The sequence below is a fragment of the Ruditapes philippinarum genome, unplaced genomic scaffold, assembly GCF_026571515.1.
Source record: "Ruditapes philippinarum isolate M1 unplaced genomic scaffold, ASM2657151v2 ctg4947_1_1_1_1, whole genome shotgun sequence".
NCBI classification, from domain to species: domain Eukaryota; kingdom Metazoa; phylum Mollusca; class Bivalvia; order Venerida; family Veneridae; genus Ruditapes; species Ruditapes philippinarum.
This window is the reverse complement of record NW_026857405.1, coordinates 21,656-42,659: the sequence shown is the minus strand read 5'-3', so window position 1 is coordinate 42,659 and position 21,004 is coordinate 21,656. Positions and strand designations below refer to the sequence as shown.

General features: G+C 31.8%; 2 protein-coding genes across 2 annotated transcripts; one reads left to right on the top strand and one right to left on the bottom strand.

Moving 5' to 3' along the window:
- The first annotated feature begins 1,717 nt into the window (after nt 1-1,717).
- LOC132749615 (uncharacterized) lies at nt 1,718-2,839 on the top strand. The gene has a single exon (XM_060739456.1). The coding sequence runs from the start codon at nt 1,837-1,839 to the stop codon at nt 2,599-2,601; it is 765 nt and encodes a 254-aa protein (XP_060595439.1). The 5' UTR covers nt 1,718-1,836; the 3' UTR covers nt 2,602-2,839.
- A 7,923-nt stretch (nt 2,840-10,762) lies between these two features.
- Nucleotides 10,763-20,682, bottom strand: LOC132749620 (uncharacterized). The gene is made up of 5 exons (XM_060739461.1): nt 20,531-20,682; nt 13,594-13,860; nt 11,752-11,788; nt 11,428-11,523; nt 10,763-11,256 (listed from the first exon to the last, which is right to left on the bottom strand). The coding sequence occupies exons 1-5, from the start codon at nt 20,591-20,593 to the stop codon at nt 10,874-10,876; spliced, it is 846 nt and encodes a 281-aa protein (XP_060595444.1). The 5' UTR covers nt 20,594-20,682; the 3' UTR covers nt 10,763-10,873.
- Nucleotides 20,683-21,004: the final 322 nt, after the last annotated feature.

Genomic DNA, 21,004 nt, shown 5'->3' with positions numbered 1-21,004 from the left:
GGGAAGTAAATCGGGGTGCACTATTGCCATAATCCAAAGATCACATGGGTGCCCGGTCTTTGGCAAAAGGTCAATATTTGATATAGTTTCCGAAAAGTTTTGGATGAATCGTTCCCTCTTCAGAAAATTCTTTGGAATTATCACATGTAAATGTGATAGTGTTTCCCATTTTTTGATTTTAGGGAAATGTGCGGTAGTGATTGTATTTCTTGAGAAGTCTGTTTATATCGGGTATAAAGCCAGATATTTGTCCATCACTTTTCAGGTAGCTAATAAAGCGTTGTATTAATATTTGCCTGGCTGAATAATGGCACGGAAGTCTACACAACTGCCCGAAAAAAGACAAGTTTTCTATACTCTATGATTGTTTCCATAGAGTCTTTATCTAACGCAGAAAGTGAAAAGTCTGTAATCATTCCAGATTCAAAGTTTGTATATACTTAACACAAAAACGATGTCTCATTAAATGTGTGCCAGAGTTCACTACCATATGCACAATATTACAATAGCATAATAGACTAGTATAAATAAGGCACAGTCTCAAAGAAAAAATTATATGTAGATAAATCTTATACATTTCATAATTATGATCATATTTATTAAACCAATCGGCGGCTGCACACTTTTTACTACGCATTTAATGATTACAATGCACTTCGAACTGCACACTATAGGCCGCACAAATCACTTAATACTACCATACACTATGTGTAATATGATATCTAAATTGAATGCGCCCATCAGAGAACAAAAATTCACTTATCACAATCGAATTTCGGGATTGATAGTTCCATTTCGGGAAAAGGATACCGGAAGATGATATTGCCCAGGCATCTATTTCTATTTTTTTTAAAACTTTATGCGTATTAATATATCATTTTAACTGTAACTTATTAAGAATGTATTACACACTTGAATCAGTCAAATGTTTACTCACCAAACGATCGTGCAAACGATCGTGAACTCGCTATGAGTCCAATTTCGGAAAAACGAAAGTTCGTAAAACTTCGCATTTGTATTAATCGTAATTGGCAACGGGATCCGTTTATCAATTGAATGGGCACCATAATGAGACAGGAGACCAGAAAAGTATGTTTCCCGGCTTACTTTGGTAAACAATAGAGCTGGTACTGATTCCAGGCGTGTTCCAAATATAATAGGACAGAACCAAAATAACCTCCGAGGCAAACTTATTACCCATTATGTCGCTGTCCTTCAGGCGAAAGATTTCAAATCAATTTGAGAATCTCGTGTTACTGTTATCCTCGCTATGTAAGCAGGCCCGACCTCGCTATCAAGTGACTTCTTTAAATCGTGTCTAGGCTTTGAAATGACCTAAACTCTGAATTATTGTATAAAATGATTTATTCAGCAAAATTAATAAAAAAAAACATAATAATTATTACAAATAGTGTTAAGCAGGCTTCAGTTGTGATAGAACATTAATTTTTACATAATTTTTTTTATTATATACTTATAGATGAAATATTGAGAAATATTGATGAAATAAAATGCGTATTTTCATTTTCCGTATTTTCACTATAAAAATTTATCTTTCACTGCAGTGAAACATATTTTCCGTATTTTCACTGGTGTTTTGCCGGACTACTTTCTTCTAAATTCACAGCAGATTAATAATTTAAAAAAAAAAGGAAAAAAAATTAATTTATAATAATTTTATAATCAAAAACAATTCAGTACAAAAAAGAGTGTCCCTTTAACAAATTTCTGTTCTATTCAGTTCTATTCCTTACATAAAATCTGTATCAATAGATGCTTATTAGACTAATAGTAGCTATGTCAAAAGCTTGAAAATCAGTTTTTGTCTTCTGCAAAATGTCACAAGAAAGCAACATTGAGTTAGACATTGAAATAGACAATGAAGAAGATAAGTTCTTGGCTAACATTGATTTTCATTTGATTGAGGCAGCTATGATCTTGCAACAGGAAAATGAATCAGTTCCAAATAATGTCTATGAGAATGAACCGGTAGCTCATCCTACTGAACAAGATGAAGATGTCAGCAACACAATCAATATTGGTAATCCACGATTTGTTACTTCAAACACAGAAGTTGTTGATAAATTTCTTGAAGATGACATTAATAAGAACACTAAAGTTAAAACTGACCAAGACATTAAATTATTCCAAGAATTTTTGGTCTCTGTGGCTGAAAGTAGGCCAATACTTCAAATCCCTCCTGAAGAGTTATCTGCCTATGTGAGTAACTTTATCTATGCAGTAAGGAAAACAGATGGCAAGGAATATGAGCCAAACTCTCTCATATCAAAGTTCCAAAGCATTCAAAGGTTTCTCAATGTGAACCAATATGGCTTCTCAGTATCCAAAGATCAGGTTTTCCAGAAATGTAAGCAGGTGTTGAAAGCAAAAACAAAGCACTTAAAATCACAAGGAAAAGGCAACAACCCAAATGCTGATGCTGCCATAACATCCGACGATATAGAGAAATTCTATGCAGCTGACCAGCTTGGTGGAAACAATCCTAGAGCAGTTCAAAATTCTATGTGGTTTATTTGCACCAATTTTTTTTTGGTATGCGGACTGGCACAGAGGTTCATTCTCTTTGTTGGTGAGATGTAAAGTTGATGTCTGATGATGATGGCTCCGAATATCTGGTGTATAGTCAGGAGCGCCAAACCAAAACTAGGACTGGGGCTGATCCTCGTGACACAAGAAAAATAAAGCCAAGAGCTTATGAAGTTATTGAAAATCCGGCACGTTGTCCAGTGGCTTTATATAAGCAATTTGCTAATAGCCGTCCAGAAGCAATGTTGGAGCCAAACTCTCCATTCTTCCTAACCGTAGCTTCTAACGTACCTGAAAATGGAAACCCCCATGGGGATTAACAAAATATACAGCATAATGAAGGATATGAAGCATGCAGCAAACATAGATAAGCCAAATTGAACACCATACAGGCAAGTAACAAGTAAAATGGTTTCCTGCGGGAAACATTTTTAATGATGTAAAGATATTTCATTTAACTATTTTCAACATTGTTTGGGGAAAAAATAAATAAACGTTTGTATCAGGAATATAGTTGAAAATAATCGATCAATAGAAGAAGGTCTATGGAGACTGGTGACCGTTGAAGACCGGAGGCCGGAGAGAATGTCGAACATAAAACAATTACGGTATTTCTTTTTAAGAAAATGATTAAATACCATTGTATGAATAATTCCGTGCAAAATTTACACAAATTTACGCAGAAAATATCTCTATTTATTATGGCAGATGCCACTACGAATGTTTTGTAGATTTTCACTATAAACAATTTATTGTTTGTAAAATTTGAGATAGATATTAAAGAAACATTGATCATTGATAATATTTTTTTTCAAACACATCATGCAAGATTTTCCACCTTAAACGGTAAAATAATTATAGAAAATTGGAAATATCACGTAATGGTTCTATGTTCTTAATCAGATGTAACTCGAGGTAAATCCGTAACGTACCGGCTAACGGTATTTAGCTAGGTTTTCGAAAAGGTCAATTAACCAATCATGTACGGTTAATAGATCACATGCTCCTCCATGTACCGAAAACAGGTCACGTGCTCCTCCATGCATCAAAAATTAAACGCGTACCAATACCCTGCGGGCTCCGGCCCGCAGGGAATAAATAAAAATTGCATTTAAACATTTTATTAATAGGAAAAGAACTTTTAATATTTAATATTTTCACAATGTTAAACCTATACAAATTAGAAAAATTATATAAAATTATTTTTTGAATTAAATTAAACAAACTTTCATTTCAATTCTTAATTAAAACAAACTGTGGCATGTATTAAATTACTATTTAACCATAAATCTTGTTTTATATATTTGAAAAATCATGCAAAAATTTCTTTTACAACTTTCTTTAACATAAATCAGAGCAATTTTCTTTAAAATATATTTCAATAAAATAAAAAAACAGAAAAAATTCAATTTAACCGTAACCTCACTGTTTTATTAATTTGAAAGTTTGTGCGAACATTATTACGGTAGATTTACTATTAGAATTTCATTTGAAAACAAGCCGACAACAAAATTCCTCATAAGTAATTCTGTCGGCAATTTTAAAAAATGTTATTCTTGAAAAAATGATTACATAAAATAAGGTGTTCTATATGTCATCAAATATCTATAATATTTCTTTTTTTTAATTAATGAATTTTCAATTACATTAAATGCTGCTAGCTTTTTTAATTAATAATTAGATTTTAAAATATTGTGATTGACTTAAAAAATTTGATTGACTTTGCTTAAAAGTTTAATGTATAAAAAAATAAAAAATACCATTTATTTACAGTATAAGGAAAGGGATGGTACAGACATTAAATGATACTGGCGTTGCACCCAACCACATCATTCAGATTAGTGGCCACAAAAATGTAAACAGTGTCAACAATTACAGCACGTTGAATGAAAGTCAACAGAAAGATATTTCAAGGACACTGAGTAAATTACTTCCAAACACCTGCACTAAATCAAGAGAGATCTCAGCTCCACACCATGTTTACACTTGTCGTCAGCACACAGAGACTCATATCAGTGACCACGTTCAACAACCGGCTCCCAGGAATCCGTATGACTTTTTAGGTGGTTTTTTCAGTGGAAACCAGAAAGTCAATTGCTTGGTTATTCTTATGCTAAGCATGATCAAAACAAGTTAGTAAAACAAAGCAGAAGTGAATGTCCATGCATAATGTCGGGTGAAAAATCAAAACATCAAGTGCTGAAAATAAATGTCATGTCTTAATTTCGTTATTATTTTTCATTATGGGAGGATTTATTATTCTAATATTTTTAATTTTGTTGACATTACGTATTATACAGTACCGATGTTTCAGCAAGTTTCGTAAAAAAAATCTAAATAAGACAAGGTCGATAAGAAATGAGTTTATCACAGTGGCTCTTGTGTACATAAAAATATGTTGCATGTAATGTATAAAACAGTACAAACACACCGAGCCAATGAACCTATAAATCCTCAAATGAAAGTGTGAAATTGTTAAACTTTTTTTAACAATTTTTAAACTGTAATTCAAACTGAATGAGAAAATCCACTTTTATTTTTCTCTTATTATTTTATATTAATCCGTTTACAACTAACATTATATTCCATGTCTTACATTTTATTTTTTCAACAAAAAAGTAAAGACTGATAAACTCGTATTTATAAGAAAGTTTTCCCGTCATACTCATCAAATCTACGAGGAATCGAAAATAAATAATGTTCACAAATAATCATGAAAAACGTGAATGCATTTATGATAATCATAGATGACATCATCACTCCAGTGAGTCCGGTGAAAAAGTACAAATACAACAAAAATATATATCGCAGTTTGTTACAATACCATTAAGAGCAATGAGCATAATAAAATGTCATACAAGCAGATGACAAATCTTTATTGAATCTTCCATAACAGATGATTATAAAATATTTTCTTTTACAATTTTCAAACACTGAGTGTTACAATTACTAAACCTTGGGATGATGCTTTTGGAAGTTTTGTGAATTGCTCTGCATTCAGTTCTTTTTGTTACATGAACTAAGGCAGACTTTTAACAGATAATGTGGTGTTACGTATGAATAAGCTAAACATACTAGTCACTTGCCCGTTTAAACTTAAAAATAATTAGCTACCGGGATTGTTTTTCCCCTTAGCTTTATACAATAAACTAAAGGAAGTCCCTGATTCTTCTGTAGTACCAAACAGTCCTGAAATGACTACATCTAAGTGTTAGATATTACTTTAACTTCCTTTCCCTTTTGTATCCATAACTTTAAAAGCACATTATGCCTCAGAAACAACACATTTTTAAAGATATTTTATCAATTCAATTTGCGTTTAAGATTCTACTCAATGTGGAATAAAATAAATTAAATGTCAACTTGCTTAAGAAGTGAATATATATGTCAAGATCCATAATGCAAATGTTTACAATTATAGCTTTTCAGTACTTTGAGATCATTTTATTTGAATAATAAACTATACCTGTACGTCAGGTACTTATTTTCAATTTAATCTCCATTTATCAGTCCAATTTGCCAAGTCATCTTTTGATGTAAATTTTAAATTTTTATATCTGTATAGCTAAACATGTCAATATTACAATGTTTGAAAATGTACACTTATACACTGTATTTATCCCTCATTTAAGTATTTAGAAATAATCATAAAAGAACTAGGGCCATATCATTTTCATACAATTATTGTATTTTTGAAATACCGTATAAGTACTTATTTCTGCGGTCTTAAAATTCTGCGATTTTCGTTAAAATTGGGGGTCTTAAATTTCTGCATTTCTTATTTATGCGGTACCATCATTCTCCCATTCAAGTGTTTTATTTCTGCGTTTAAATCATGATATTTGTACACAATTAACCAATAAAAATAAACAGCATTTCAAGATTTGTTGATGTGTCATTACTTCCAGTAAATGCAGACGACTGATAATGTGTTTCGTTGTAATCATCATGTATCGGTATATATACACTATATATCGGTATTACGTAAATATTAAGAAAAAGAGAACAACAAAATACAATGACAACAAATTTAATACTGTCTGTGTATAAATTTGAAGCATTCATGTATTTTACTATCTTATAGGTTCATTATAGTCCTTATTTTCATTATATATATATTCATTATATTCCTCTCACAACAGATAAATTATGCATGTATATACATTGAAAAGAATCTATGGAAAAAACTTGCAAATGTTCGTGTCTTTCAACATGAATACCTGAACTTATAGCTTGGTAAACAACGTGTTGTTTTACCAGTGATGATTATTTGCGGCGGAAGAAATTCGCCTGTAAGAAAAAAAAATCAACACAATTTGAATAAAAGAATTTCGATCATTTCGCTTAAGTGGACATTCACAGGTAAGCGTGAAAAATACACACTGGCAAATTCGCACATAACATAGTTGTACATAAAAGCGTGTTTATTGCAGGTTTTAATGATAATATCAAACAATGGTCATTTTATCACGTTTTTGATAACAGTGTTGTTAAATATATTTTAAACTGAAAAACAGCGGTATTAACAACGATATACACTGCACATGAACACATTTTTTCTAACACAATTTTAATATTTATTTGCAATGATAAAAAATATATGTTTTATCAAGCATTTAATTATATAAAATATTCGGCAGAGAAAATTTAGATTTACCTTGCAGTGTACCAGCAAATACGGTAGTGAATTGTCGTTTGTCTCTAAAGCCTGAGATTTCGACTCGTTTAGCACCTTCAACCTCCATATACTTTAGTCATTTTATTATATTAAATAATTCAAGCTTAGAGTGAGCGAAAATCACACCATATGATATTTATTTTAACAAAAATAACAAGCAAATTAACGATTTTTTTATAATCTTTTATTCATGACAGAAAGAAAAATCTACTTATACCATTAAAAGCCGATTACGATACATGATAATGGTTAGGTAATGTAGTTAGACATTACCTGTAGCTGAAATTTCAACACATGTATACATAAACAAAGCCGAGAAAGGCTTAATTTTCTTCTCCAAATCCCTCCAGAGGCGTGCACGTCGCGGAGAAGGCACGCGGCAGGTCAAGGTCAAGTCATCTTAAGTACCAGAGGTGATTGGTTGACCTGTCGTGACTAACTCTGGAGGGTTGGCGCTAATGAGAGCCGTTTTTGTTATCGTCAGTAGGGAACTTGATGCCTGGCCAGTATTGTCGTACTCCTCTACCACCAACGAACGAAGAATAGGCTACAGGAAGATTCAGCTTGACAAAGACGTCCCCGATGTGACTACCTTAGTGGACCGGCAAGGATGCTATATTCTCGGACAGATGGTTATACCGGCGCCGAGTATAAATAAACTTAAACTGACTGACTGACTGGCTTAATTTTCTGCGGTTTTTAAATCTGCGGTGTCGTAACAAACCGCAGAAATAGCAGAAATAAAGTTCCCGCAGAAAAAAGTACTTATACGGTACCTTTTCTATGCACACCTTTACGAAAATTAGTTTTAATGGGTGATTTTTTCTGACATTATTTTCTCCTTAAGTGTAACTTGTTCATTCCTTTTTACATGCACATTTTGTAAACCATTTTAAATTGATGATAAGAAAAAATTAAATATGATTACACAGGCATAATGAATTTTAATCGAATAGTGTATGGCTATCTTTAAGGAAATGTCTTTCTTTATGTGTCAATGGTAATTCGATATAATTGTATCTTGCTTTAGATTTTATAGTATTGCGGGTAGATATGCAACGTCCTTGATACCAGACAAAAGATGAACTTAATTGAACAGGACGTCTCTATAATACTTGGATGTGACAGGACGGCCACAAGAAACAGGCATTTGGACACAAACACACGCACGCTAAATGTTACAGGGTGAGAAAATTGTGCAGCCTGACCGGGACTTGAACCCGGGACCCTCGGAATACCGTAACGCGGCTTTACCGACTATGCTTTTTGGCCGCTTTAACACTTTACTCCCTAAATAGTGAACAAAATTTTCAATCGCATGAGTTGACCCTTTTGATATCCTTGCGATATGGGCTACCTTGGTAAATGTTTTCTTGGTTACGAAGAAAAATATCTTTAATAATCATTCATAATAGTGCTATACAAAACGTCTGCACTTAAACCTGATGGCAATTATGCATTGATTAGGGTTCGTTAGTATGTTTTTACAAAACTAAATTGGACAAGACCGGCGCATATTCCTAACATGTTTATGAATAGGAACAAGAGATAAACTCTGTTTAACAATTTCTTTAAACATAATAACAAATTTAATAAAACGCGCTCGTGCATATATCGCACAATTATTATATAATGATATCTTTTTGACATAATTCATACAGTCATGATTATTCTACATCACATACGGCTCTATACTCGATTGTTAGCCTTATGTCATGGTTGTCGAATTAAAGGTTGAAGACTTAAGACTAACCTGTCACTTCTTATTCTAGAAAGTGCAATAAATTGAGGACATTGAATGAGTGTAGGGTTAACACTAAATTTTGTTGAATAAAATCATATTATGCGACACTGGCGAGCATAATATTGTTTATTCAACAAGTTCAATATATTTAGTATTGAATCTACACGAATATAATATTCTAATTTTTCACATATATAAAACAAGAATTGGTAAGCTGTTAAAAAGAGTATTTATTCAATGACGCACCTAACATTGAAGCGCTTTAACAACGCTTTTTTATTTATAACGCACAAAGTGTTATTACATTAGTGTAATATCGTTTTTTTTAAATGGCTTTATTATAAGTCTGTGCCGCGGTTAATGTTATAAAGTCATATTCACAATGTACATAATATTTTGTAAAGTTCATGACAAACAATCGCACATTTTCATGTGTTTTCTGATTATAATAACGATGCTATTAACTGTACTTTGACACACCTTTTAACTATGTATGACACAAAATATACTATTCTTAAAACATCAAACAGAATTATTAACAGAAATGACAAAAACAACCAAAATTTGTTGGCGAGGCTTTCTGTGTCATACATAACTTAATTCAGAAACGTCTGTCTTTGAATGATACTACTGAGTCACGAAATAAATTACCAAAACTTGTAAATTGTTAACAATTTGAAAATCAAATGTTCGAAGGCAAAGTGTTTTGGCTTGCGGCCACAGCGGCCATTTGTTTTGGAAATGTTGTTCCGGTTAGGTGGTTTTCTGCTTACATTTGTTAGTGCATGGTGGAACGGGAATCCAGTCTAGGCTTTAGCTGCAATCGTGAAAATTCGAGCGATTCCGTCATACTGCGGAATCAGACGAAGTAATATTACGGAAATCTAAGCTATTTTTAGTTACTTCGGTAATCCTTGTTTGTTCTTATAAATAGCATTTCTAGTTTTACTTGATTTATCGGTTTAAAGCGTAAGTAGAAGGAAGAAATAAATTATAAACGAAAATGTTCCGTTTCAATTCGTTTTCAAGACGCAAAAGTTTGTTTCTTTTATGATTGATTTTTGTCTTTCTAAAAATAGCCCATGCATATCATTAACCTTACCACGTGATGACCTACAGATAGCGCATCCTGTGTTGTCGGTATATACAAGTGACATAAAAATTTTAGGTGTAACATAGTTGATACACAATGTACATGCATATTAATTGATACCTTTTAGTGCATTTACTTGTGAAATTTAGCAACTGCCAAAACGAATGACTCTTTCTGCGAAAAAAGTGAAAAATGAAATGTGCACTTGTTTCCCTTCAGTATGATAGATAGATACTTTTATTTCCTCCACGTGGGAGAGCCAATGATAATATTTTTACGATTGATTATTTTCTTTATTAGTTTTATACAATAGATTTCAAATCGTTTTTGACAAAAAAAAAATTCGTTTTTACAAAAAAAATGTTACTGTTATCGTCAGCATGTTCCGGTTGGTCTTCTGGTCCTTCTTTTGTCCAAATTTGCATGCATAACACTGGTGGCACAAAAGGGCAGTATTGGGGTTACCCTACCCACCCCTTTAAAAGTGAAACTTTTTTTTTTCGAAAAAAAAAAAAAATCCTAAATAAACCCTTTATGATATCCAAATAATTAAACAATAGTGATAATAAATTGACCCTCTTTACCTGTTAAAACTTAGGTACCTTGTTTTTACTGGTATATAAGGTCAATTGATTTTTATTTTTTTAATAATCATTTCTTTATCATAAAGAGTTGATCAACATAACAACGAAAGTTAAAATTTGGTTATTAAATTTGAATTCATTTAGAGAATGAAAGAAGGATTGATGTGACATGTATAATGTTATAATCAAAATGCATGTAATCTCATGTTTTACTTTTGTGAACATGCCTACAACTTGAATATGCTCAAATGATTTATAATTTCTTGAGGATGAGATGTGGTCACATACACTCGATCTCCTTCTGTTAGCCAAAATGTAGCTCCAATGGTGCTGGTCTTCTCTGATGACTCCTCAGATGCCATTTTACACGGTGAAGTTAATTCTTCAAGCAGAACAGATGTTGTGCCGTTACTAGATAATAACTGTACACAATGTACAATATTATTATCAAAAGTATTCCCAATTTTTATTTTCAGCTGTGAAAAAATGTAGAAAAAGGCCGTTGCCTCAATCAACACCATGTCTTCTGTTTCCAAATATCTAAGTCCGGAATTTGCAACTGACGAGGAATCAATCTTTAGGGACATTTTGTAGTGAATGCCTACCGGAACTGCGAAAGGATAACATAATATTCTTCGGTAAATATCATTACGTGTCAATTAATTTCAATACAAAACTTCAGACAAATTAAAAGGGTTTTAACTAACTTTACCGAAACTTGAAAACTATATATTATTGGTGCTGATAAAACTGTTTGTCAAATATCAAAAAGAAACATTACCTAATGACTTTTCCGGTGCAGAAGTAAGCCTAAGCGTTGACACTACATGTTTGGACGATGCACAGCCAAAATTCGTCAGGTCAAAAAATATCATTTCTGTAAAATGAGACATTTAAACATATTTTGTTCCTGAAACAACTGAATTGTCCTATAAATACATCAAATGTTCAATAAATAATGATCAACACTACTTCAAGTTATTACATGTCTATCAAAGCTTTATATTGTGGTTATCAGTTTGTTGCGCAGGAGTTCTGTTAATGCTCGAATTATTAGATTCAAAAACAAATGATGATACATTTTAATGTATCTTAAAATTTTTACCTGGGTTAATGTCGCTATCGTATCTTTCTGAAGCAATCTGAAATGAATTATTTCCATTGTAAATTACAAACGTCCTGCAATTGAATGCAACATATATATGTAGTGATACATATCATCATGATTATGATCACGACACATCACAATATATTTGATTAATAACAATCAAAATGAATGTCACGCTGCTATTTCGAAATTTTTGCTGATGAACTTTTACTTTTTCCAGAAAGAAAATGGCGCTTTTATATCCCGGGCATATAGCATTTGATATGTCCGTCTGTCTTTTCGTCTCACCCTAAATAAGCATGTTGTAGTTATCTTAAGTTCTATCTGTGCCTATGGATTAAAAATTGACAATACAAAGTATAGGATCTTGGCAAGTTCGTATCTTTACTATGTCTGCAATTTCTTTTAATGTTAATACCTTTTTCAGCACTTTGAAAATGGACATAGTTAACCTAAACCGGCAAGTTGGATATACCTTAAGGTATATGAGTACTAACGACTTCATAATTTCCACACCTTCTTACATGTCTTATCAAAACTAAATCTATGATGTTGCCATTCATTTAGTTTGTATGCTTAACCTATTAAGACGGCAACTCCAGATTACTTCATTTAATTTATAAAATAACATCTTCCATTTAATTAATAGGTGGATACTTTCAGTGGTCTTTAAACTTGTTTTGATAAGTTAGGGGTCACTAAGGTCAATGTCAAAGTAAATCGTTAATATAATATTTCTTTAACATTTTTGCTCATTCAGCACTTATTTTAAAAAAGATATGCCCAAGGAGGTCCCCATCCTTTAGATTAGTTAAGGGGTCATTTGAGTCACGGTCAAGAGCACCTATGTCAATAGATTTTTACAGTTTAACAGGTGTAACCTTTATCTATTGACAGGTCACTTTTATATTAAGTAGGAACATATCTTGGCAAGTCTTCTAATTTTGGATGAAGTAGGGGTCAGTTGGGTCAAGATAACCAGTGCTTAATAGATTTTTACTCTTTGCTCATAAAGCAAATCGATAGATGTCTATCATATTTTGTGGGGAAATTAAATAACTTTGTATGGTATTTTTTCCTTTGTATTGAGTATGAGGTCAGTGGATCAAGGTCAAGTGTGCCAAAAATAGATTTCTAAACATTTTCTTATACAGCCTTTACTTATTTATATTTTTCATATTTGGAAGGAACATTCCTTGGATAGTCCAGTGTTGGTAGTCACAAGGTCAAAATCACATGTGCTTACAATACATTTTTACATTTTTCATACAGCCTTTTTTTTTTTACTTATGTCTCATATTTAGAGGGAACATACCTTATGGGATCCTTTAAGTTTTAGTGGAGTTTTAAGGTCACTTGGTTCAAGGTTAAGACCTCACGTTTATATATTTGATAACCCTTTCCAAAAATTAGTGAATGATAAGAAGCAGGGTCGGTGACATTTGTGTTTACCTGGCACCTAATTATAAACATTGACTTTCCCTGAGCTATATGAATAGCTTCCTCACATAAACGAATCCATACTCCATGGCGTAATGATTCAAACCACAGCGATGACGGACAAGTGTTTTTAAAGCATTGACCTAAACTACTTGGTCAAAGACGTTTTGTTACACTGTAAGTATGCATTTTGCTGTTCAGAGTATTTGGATATCTTGAAAACGGTGGTGCTTAATGTTTGATAATTTAAAAGAAGAAATATCTAAAAGTGTTGGAAATTGTTTAAAATATGAATCAAAAGCTTCAATCAAAACTACATTGTATGTTAGTATCATAATACTTCATTTACTCAAATATTAAAATGTAAATAACAATTTCATAATAATATGTTTGGATTACCTTTTCCAGGACCAATATTAAAACGTCACTCATGTTGCCACAACAGTATGTTGTATTTTTTGGGTCTTTTTTAAATGTTAGTCTGTTTCCACAAGTTGTATTTCTGACATCACTTATAACTAGTTCATGCCGTGGATAACACACTTTTAGTTGTCTCGGAGCCAAACTTATTTCTCGAACATTCCTCCAGTGTACAACAAGTACCAAAAGAGTTACCACTTCTACTATAACGGAGATTTTTAAGATAAAAAGGATACACCGTTGACACTGGAAATACACAAAATATGCACCTCTTTCATAAATATATTATGTAACAAAATCATGTTTAAGTGTGCAGGTATTCTTCGGGTATTTAAAAACTGCTTGCTTTCATTGTATGATACCAGACACAGGATATAAATATGTTTCCGACACTACAATATCAACACAGTTCTGTCACTGTTTAAGGAAAATGTTTGTCTAACTAGAGTTTTGATTTAAGAAAACTGCAGATATAAAATTTCTGGAGCAATCTAGATTATTAGATTATTTGGTACTTGGTCTGTGAGCAACTTTTCGATTTTACAGAAACTTTATGGTTATTTGTAAGGAAAATAAGAGATCAAACATAGGTTTTGTACACATGCGTCATTTTTATTGTCAAATTCAGCTAAATTGAATATATATTTTCAGACGATTGACTATTATAGTGTCTGTTATAATGGTGATTGACCAACAGTTGATACGGAAAAATGTTCAAGAAAAAGATCTGTCTTAAATACAAATATACTGCCCACTATTATTATAAATTGAATGTTACGGGTAAATTCAGGTCTACCGAAGAACGCATGAACATTTCAGAAATTTTCTTGGGCCACGTGAGTTAGTTATCTTTCATGCAAAGAGACTCAAAAAATTGAAAAGAATTACGGCAAAATGTAAACTTATTTTGACTTTCACCTGTTCATTCACTATATACCCTTGGTTGGGCATAATGTTTCTTTTAAAATTAACAAAAGCCATTTGTCATTTCCTACAAAATACCAGATGTCTTCCGAACTAGTATTTAATGTCAGAAATTATGATCATGACATTTCATAAGCATAACGATTTTCATTCTACTGGAAAATGTTTAGGATAAATTAGTAATCTGATTAAATTTGCCCTTCTCTTTTTTATGAATTGAACGTTATATACTATACTGAACCAAAAAAGAAACGTTCGCAAAGTATGTGCCAGTTGTTCAAGGGTACCACTTAGACGTACACACATATATACATGTTGTAGCTTGTAAAACTCGTTTAGTTCGCACAATCGGTCAGCTAATCCCCGTATAAAAGCCCGATATGTTTATTCAACGTAAAAATTGAGTTTCAAAAGGATTGAAAAACTGTACTAACATATCTACATTCAAACTTGGAGAAAGTTTCTTTTTTCTTTCAGTATATATAGACATTCCCTTAGGAAATTTGGGTAACAATAGTTCATTGAAAGTTAATTATAAAATTGCAAAATGTAATTTTATTTTGGCTTTCATATGTTGATCCACTATATACTATTAGAGGGGCATGATATCACTTTAATGGAATATATATCTTTGAAAAAATATGTGTCATAAGATAAATATTCCCTTTTTCTCATTGGAAAAGAGATTTGTGCTAAAAGCGTCATACCTTTAGAAATGAATTTAAATGTATTAAATAATGTGAACATATACCCAGTAAACCTTTTTGTTAAATTTCCTGTTAACAATAAGTCGTATAATTATTAAAAATATGAAAATGATTTAAAACAAATATAAGACACTACATAGATTGTAATTAAGGTCACTCTAACTGTCACTATAAGACAACATAAGACAGTTATATGTCTTAAAGGACACTATTATGCAAACTTTCAACATTTAAAAATCAAAATTTTACCCTATGGTTTATGCGCAATTGAATTGTTTTCTGGAGAAAAGCTTGGAAATAGTTGTGTTTTTTAAGAGTAAAGGAAAGTAAACTCTAAATAATCTCTACTATCATCCTAATGGCTTATGAAAATGGTTTCCTATTGATTATTGTTAAGAGCAAGTAATTACAATCAGCCAGCAAACAATACAAGCAAAATGATTGTTTCTTTTTATCTTTGAAAATATCATTGTATACAATGATACCTATTCAATCCATTTTAAACACGGGTTTGACCATTTCCCTTCCAGATATGTTATACGGTTGACAATAACGACAATAACATAATTTCCTCTTTCAAAATTCACCAATGGATAACATTTTGCATACTTCAACTTGACATTACGGTAATTTACTTGATAAATCAATACCACTTTTAAACAAGAAAAGCACCCTTTAACCAAAATTACATTAACTTAGAGACACATTTAAAACGGTTAACGTTTTTTTATTCAACACAACAACTGTATATCAAAGAAGGTACATTGATCACTCATTGACAGTAGAAATTAGAATATGTTTTTTTTACAATTAAAGTCAAAATAAATCTTGCATATCCAGTAATGCAGGATATTGCAAATAACGCATGAATAAAGGTCATAGAGGTCTTATGCCGACCAGGCTTGTTATATCATTTAAAACTTAATCAATTTATAAAGGTCATATTATGTTCATTGTATTAAGTAACATAAATGCAAAATATTTCATAAAATATCATTTTTGGGTGGTCTGTACTAAGTTTTTCAGATTATAACATACTGGTCAAAATATTTTCCACCCAGCGATGAGTTTTCTTGACATATATACATGTATATACTCATCTTATCCCGTAAAAAATGGTATTGCACAACCGTGCATATATATTTTAATTAAAGCCTTAGGGCTAACATTGAGTCTTGCAACAAGTTACTTCCGGAGTAACCATTGACTTTCCTTGACATCCAGTTCATTTTAAAGCGGCCCTTATCATAAGCAACCATTGTATCTCATAAACAATCAGTGACTTCCAAAACAAATGCTAAATTATCTCAGGAAAAATAGGACTCCCAAATCAACCGTTTACTTTCCATAGCAACGAATGAATTATATAGCAAGCGTTGACTTTCGTTTGCCACCAGTGACTTCTATAGCAATAACCGACTTCCCTTAACAACCATTGACGTTTCGTACCAACCAGAGACGTCCCGAGCAACTATTGACTATCCCTAGCAACCGCTGACTTTCCAGAGCAATCATTTAATTTCAGTAATATCCTGTAACTTCCATAGCAACCAATGATTTTAATAAGAACAAGTGACTAACATATCAACAATTATCTTTCCAGAGCAACCATTGTCTTCCATACCAACAATTTTCCATATCAACTTTTTATTTTTGAACTATTTCAAATTTAAACATCTCTCTTATTCATATAGTCTGAATAGTTTTGATATGGAACAGTTTGATTGTTTTTTCAAGTGCAATTTGCACGAAATAAACATTTACTTTACACTTTTGAAAAATTCCTTGCAGATCGTTTTGCAGATTCCTTACAGTTATCTGCGAGTGAAGATCATAGGTAAATCTATCGGTCATATATATGATCGCAATAGCATAAAAATGTTGACATGCTTAATTTTAAGCGTAAAAATTTAAATAATTGTACCGAAAACACATTAGTGAACAGTTATAAATCAAATAAAATAAAAGCCATTATTCATAAAATATTAAGATTAAAAAGTTGAAAAGTCACCCATAAATTTAAAACTAAAAACGTAACGTTTTCCGCTTTCTTTAGGGATTCTGGTTTTCTTTACTTTATTGTCACATCAGTGTTATTTGTGCCGTGTGGCGGCTTTAAAAAGTCGCCCCGTATATTTAATCTCAAAGATGTAATATTTTCGATCCTAGAACATAATTCCGCACGACATAATTGTTGGTTACACATGTTATGTGGAATTTTAGATTCTTCGATTTGGCCTTTTCAAACGTGGGTGGTTCCGGAATTCCGTCTTGAACACTGTTTAAACATCATCAGGATATTTTGCCTGCTTTTTAAATTTGTGTTTTGACGTTTTGTCTGTGATATGCAGGTTTCGTATCCTCTGATCCCCCCTCAAAATTCTATATATTAAGTTTCACCGATTGTTTCCTCGTTAAGGGCAAACGCAATCGTTTACTTGGGGACCATGCTCCGCTTTTCAATGAATGGCACTTATGTGTCACGTAGAAGATTCCATAATAAACCGCCATATGCACACATCTGCGGATGTTTCTAAATTCAAAATTTTACCTTTATCGTGTTAAATGTTGAATTCTGCTTAAGCCGAGGCCAGGGGGCGTGGACGGTAACTTGCAATTTCCAGTACCTTCCATGAACAGGCTTAATCAACCGAGCCTGCAACATACTAGTATTCGTGTGGGCTTTCTTTAGGGAATCTGTGTTTTTCTTTTTGGTAAAAATACGGTAGCGTGTAATGCAAGCTACCGTCCATGTCCTGTAGTATCAGTTCACTTTGAATAGTGTTGTGCTTTAGGTAAAGTCAAAAAGATACTGAGAGCTAACCATTTTCAAAGGGTAATAATCGGATGAGCAAGCATTTGACATACTCAGAATACACGACAGTCCACATGCTGACTAGTATAAGGAACAGTGTGGCATTGGATTGAAAAGTAAAAAGGGAGGAAAGCAAGAGCAAGAATGTGAATACGATATATCAAATGTGACTGAAGCAACAAGATGCTATTCTTGTGATGAGGTAGGACCACTTTAGAATACAAAAAGTGTACTAAAGCGAACTTTCAATAATGTACATTAAAAGATATTCATAAGCACACACACACGCTCATATAGCATACATATATGCATACATCTACTTTCAAGTTTACATGACGTACATATTAACAACATAGAATATTATACACTTACATTTAAAAATGGTTATATAAACTAGCACCACGTGAATTTTTGTTCTTACAATTTAAATGAGCACAATTTGAGATTATAATTGCATTTAAATAACATAAAACACAGTTGATTCTGGAAGGAAAAGACTTTGAAAATGATGTTAGCAATCGCACTTCAGTTTTTATTGTTTAAGTAGCGCATCTAAAATTTTAAAACATTCCGTACCTTGTAGGTCTTAATCGAACCCGAAGGTACGAAGACCAATATACGGATAAAACATATGTCTCATCAGAGAGTCTCAGAACGCATCAATATCATTATCATCAATGTCTTTATGTCATTTAATATACTCATGTGTAACAATAAAAAAATGCATTATTTCATAACATCATTACAATGACACACCTCTTACAGTAAACTTAACTTTTAATATTCCATGCATAATATATATTTTCATATACTTGTTATTATATTGTTATTCCAAATAATTATATAATATTATCAAATTGTTACTTATAATGCAACGCCAAAATCTTGTCAATCAAATTACTCAACATCATCAAATGTCCTATAAAGTAAAACGTGAACATGTCATTCCAGCTTCTTGATTGTTCACCCGACAATGCATGACCACTATATAATACAATCAATATGTTTGTTTGTTTGATTTGGGTTTTACGTCACACCGACACAGTATAGTCATCTGGCGACGTTCCAGCTTTACTGGTGGAGGAAGACTTCAGGTCCCCCTCCGTGCATTTTTCAGGCACGAACGGGCATCATCAATTTATCATACATATAAAGTGGCATCATAATATAACCAATTTTGCATGCCAGTTATAAAATTAAGCATAATATGTAAAATTGTGATACGTATAATATGAAACGAACTGTAAAGAACGATCAAACATGGTATATACATTCGGTAAGAGTTTCCAATTGTTGGAGTTTACTTATACTGCATTGAAAAAAGTAACACTTATACTAGACTAGTATAAGTGTTACTTTTTTCAATGCAGTATAGGTAAACTCCATCAATTGGAAAAGTACACGGAATTTTCACTACTGCTAATTGAACTGTAATACGGCACAAGATTATCTTTTGACATTTTTTCAAATTCAAATTTCAAACGGAAAAAGGACGAAATAATTTGCTTTTTACGTACGCAAGATGGATGCGTGGAAAACGGTGTGCAGGTGAAAAACACACCTCACCTTTGAGTATCACGCTTATGCATTACGTTGACTTAACGCGAAATGATTTTATGGACGCATTTTATAATTTGGTTCAACTCAGTTATAACCCTACACTCATTTAATATCCTTTATCTGTTATTGATAGTCATATAATATTTTCTTTCAGTTGTTAACTACATTGAATTCTTAATAGCAATAACTAATGTTATTTGTTCCATCTCTCTTAGCCAATTTACAGTTCGTACCATGAATGCATTATGCATTTTAACAAAAGAACATTATGTTTTCCTTATTTATTAAAGAAATATTCAATAAATTATTCAATATCTGATATGCGTATTTTGTAAAGTTTATTTGAGGTAAATGCAACGCACTCCAATTAAATCATATCTATAAGCATTGCTAATGATCAAAATACTAACAATTGGCCTGGCAGCTTTATGTTTAAAATTGATACAAAAGCTTCTGCCAGTTAAAATCATTTATCATACGTATCGCTTATCACGTGATCTGTATGTGTTGTATGTATATTATACGAAATATGTATTTTGCAGTCTCTTGTGAGTGTTGCAAAATTTGTTCATGGTACATCATATACAATGGTTAATATATTTTAATGCTCCTCTATTCATATGATATTATGTACAGTCCAAAACATGTTTATTCTTTTATATATCAACATTATAATTATATATCTTGATATGATAATAAGCTTCATTTTAATGAAAACAACTTTTTTCGTTTCACAAAGACTTATTCAACTAAATAACATAAATTAAAAAAAAATCAATTATAATTTTGAAATCATTGTAGCAACGTAAATGGTATTTCTAAAATGTAAAATACATCAATTAACTACTTTCGTTTAATGTAAAAATACGCATCGAAAAACGGTGAAAATGATACAATAAAATTGGATTACCTTAAAACTCAATGTTCCTTTAATCTCTTTTTCCGATGTTTTAGCGTCGTTTACATTGTTCATGCTTATTCGATATCATTGTAAGTTTACTGGCGGTATAAAAATCGTTTTGCTAGGGCATGTATAGTTGTTATTTTTAAATATCCAATGTAAGGCTACATTAATTAATCATTAGTTTTTATGACATAGTACGGCGTAACCAATGGATATAAAAGTGTTTTGACTCAACAAAGTAGCCAGGCGTAAGAAAAACTAAGATTTCTCAGGTCATATGACACTTATTCTATCTGGGTCAATATCTTTATTTCCCTTAATATCCTAAAATCCCTAAATATTGACAGATATATCTATTATTATAAACCAAATTAAATCAAAACAAGTCATTGCCATAAATGTGTATTTATACTTACTATCAAATAGTTATCATCACAAAATAAAGTTATACTCATGTACATGTATGTTGTGTAAACAAAT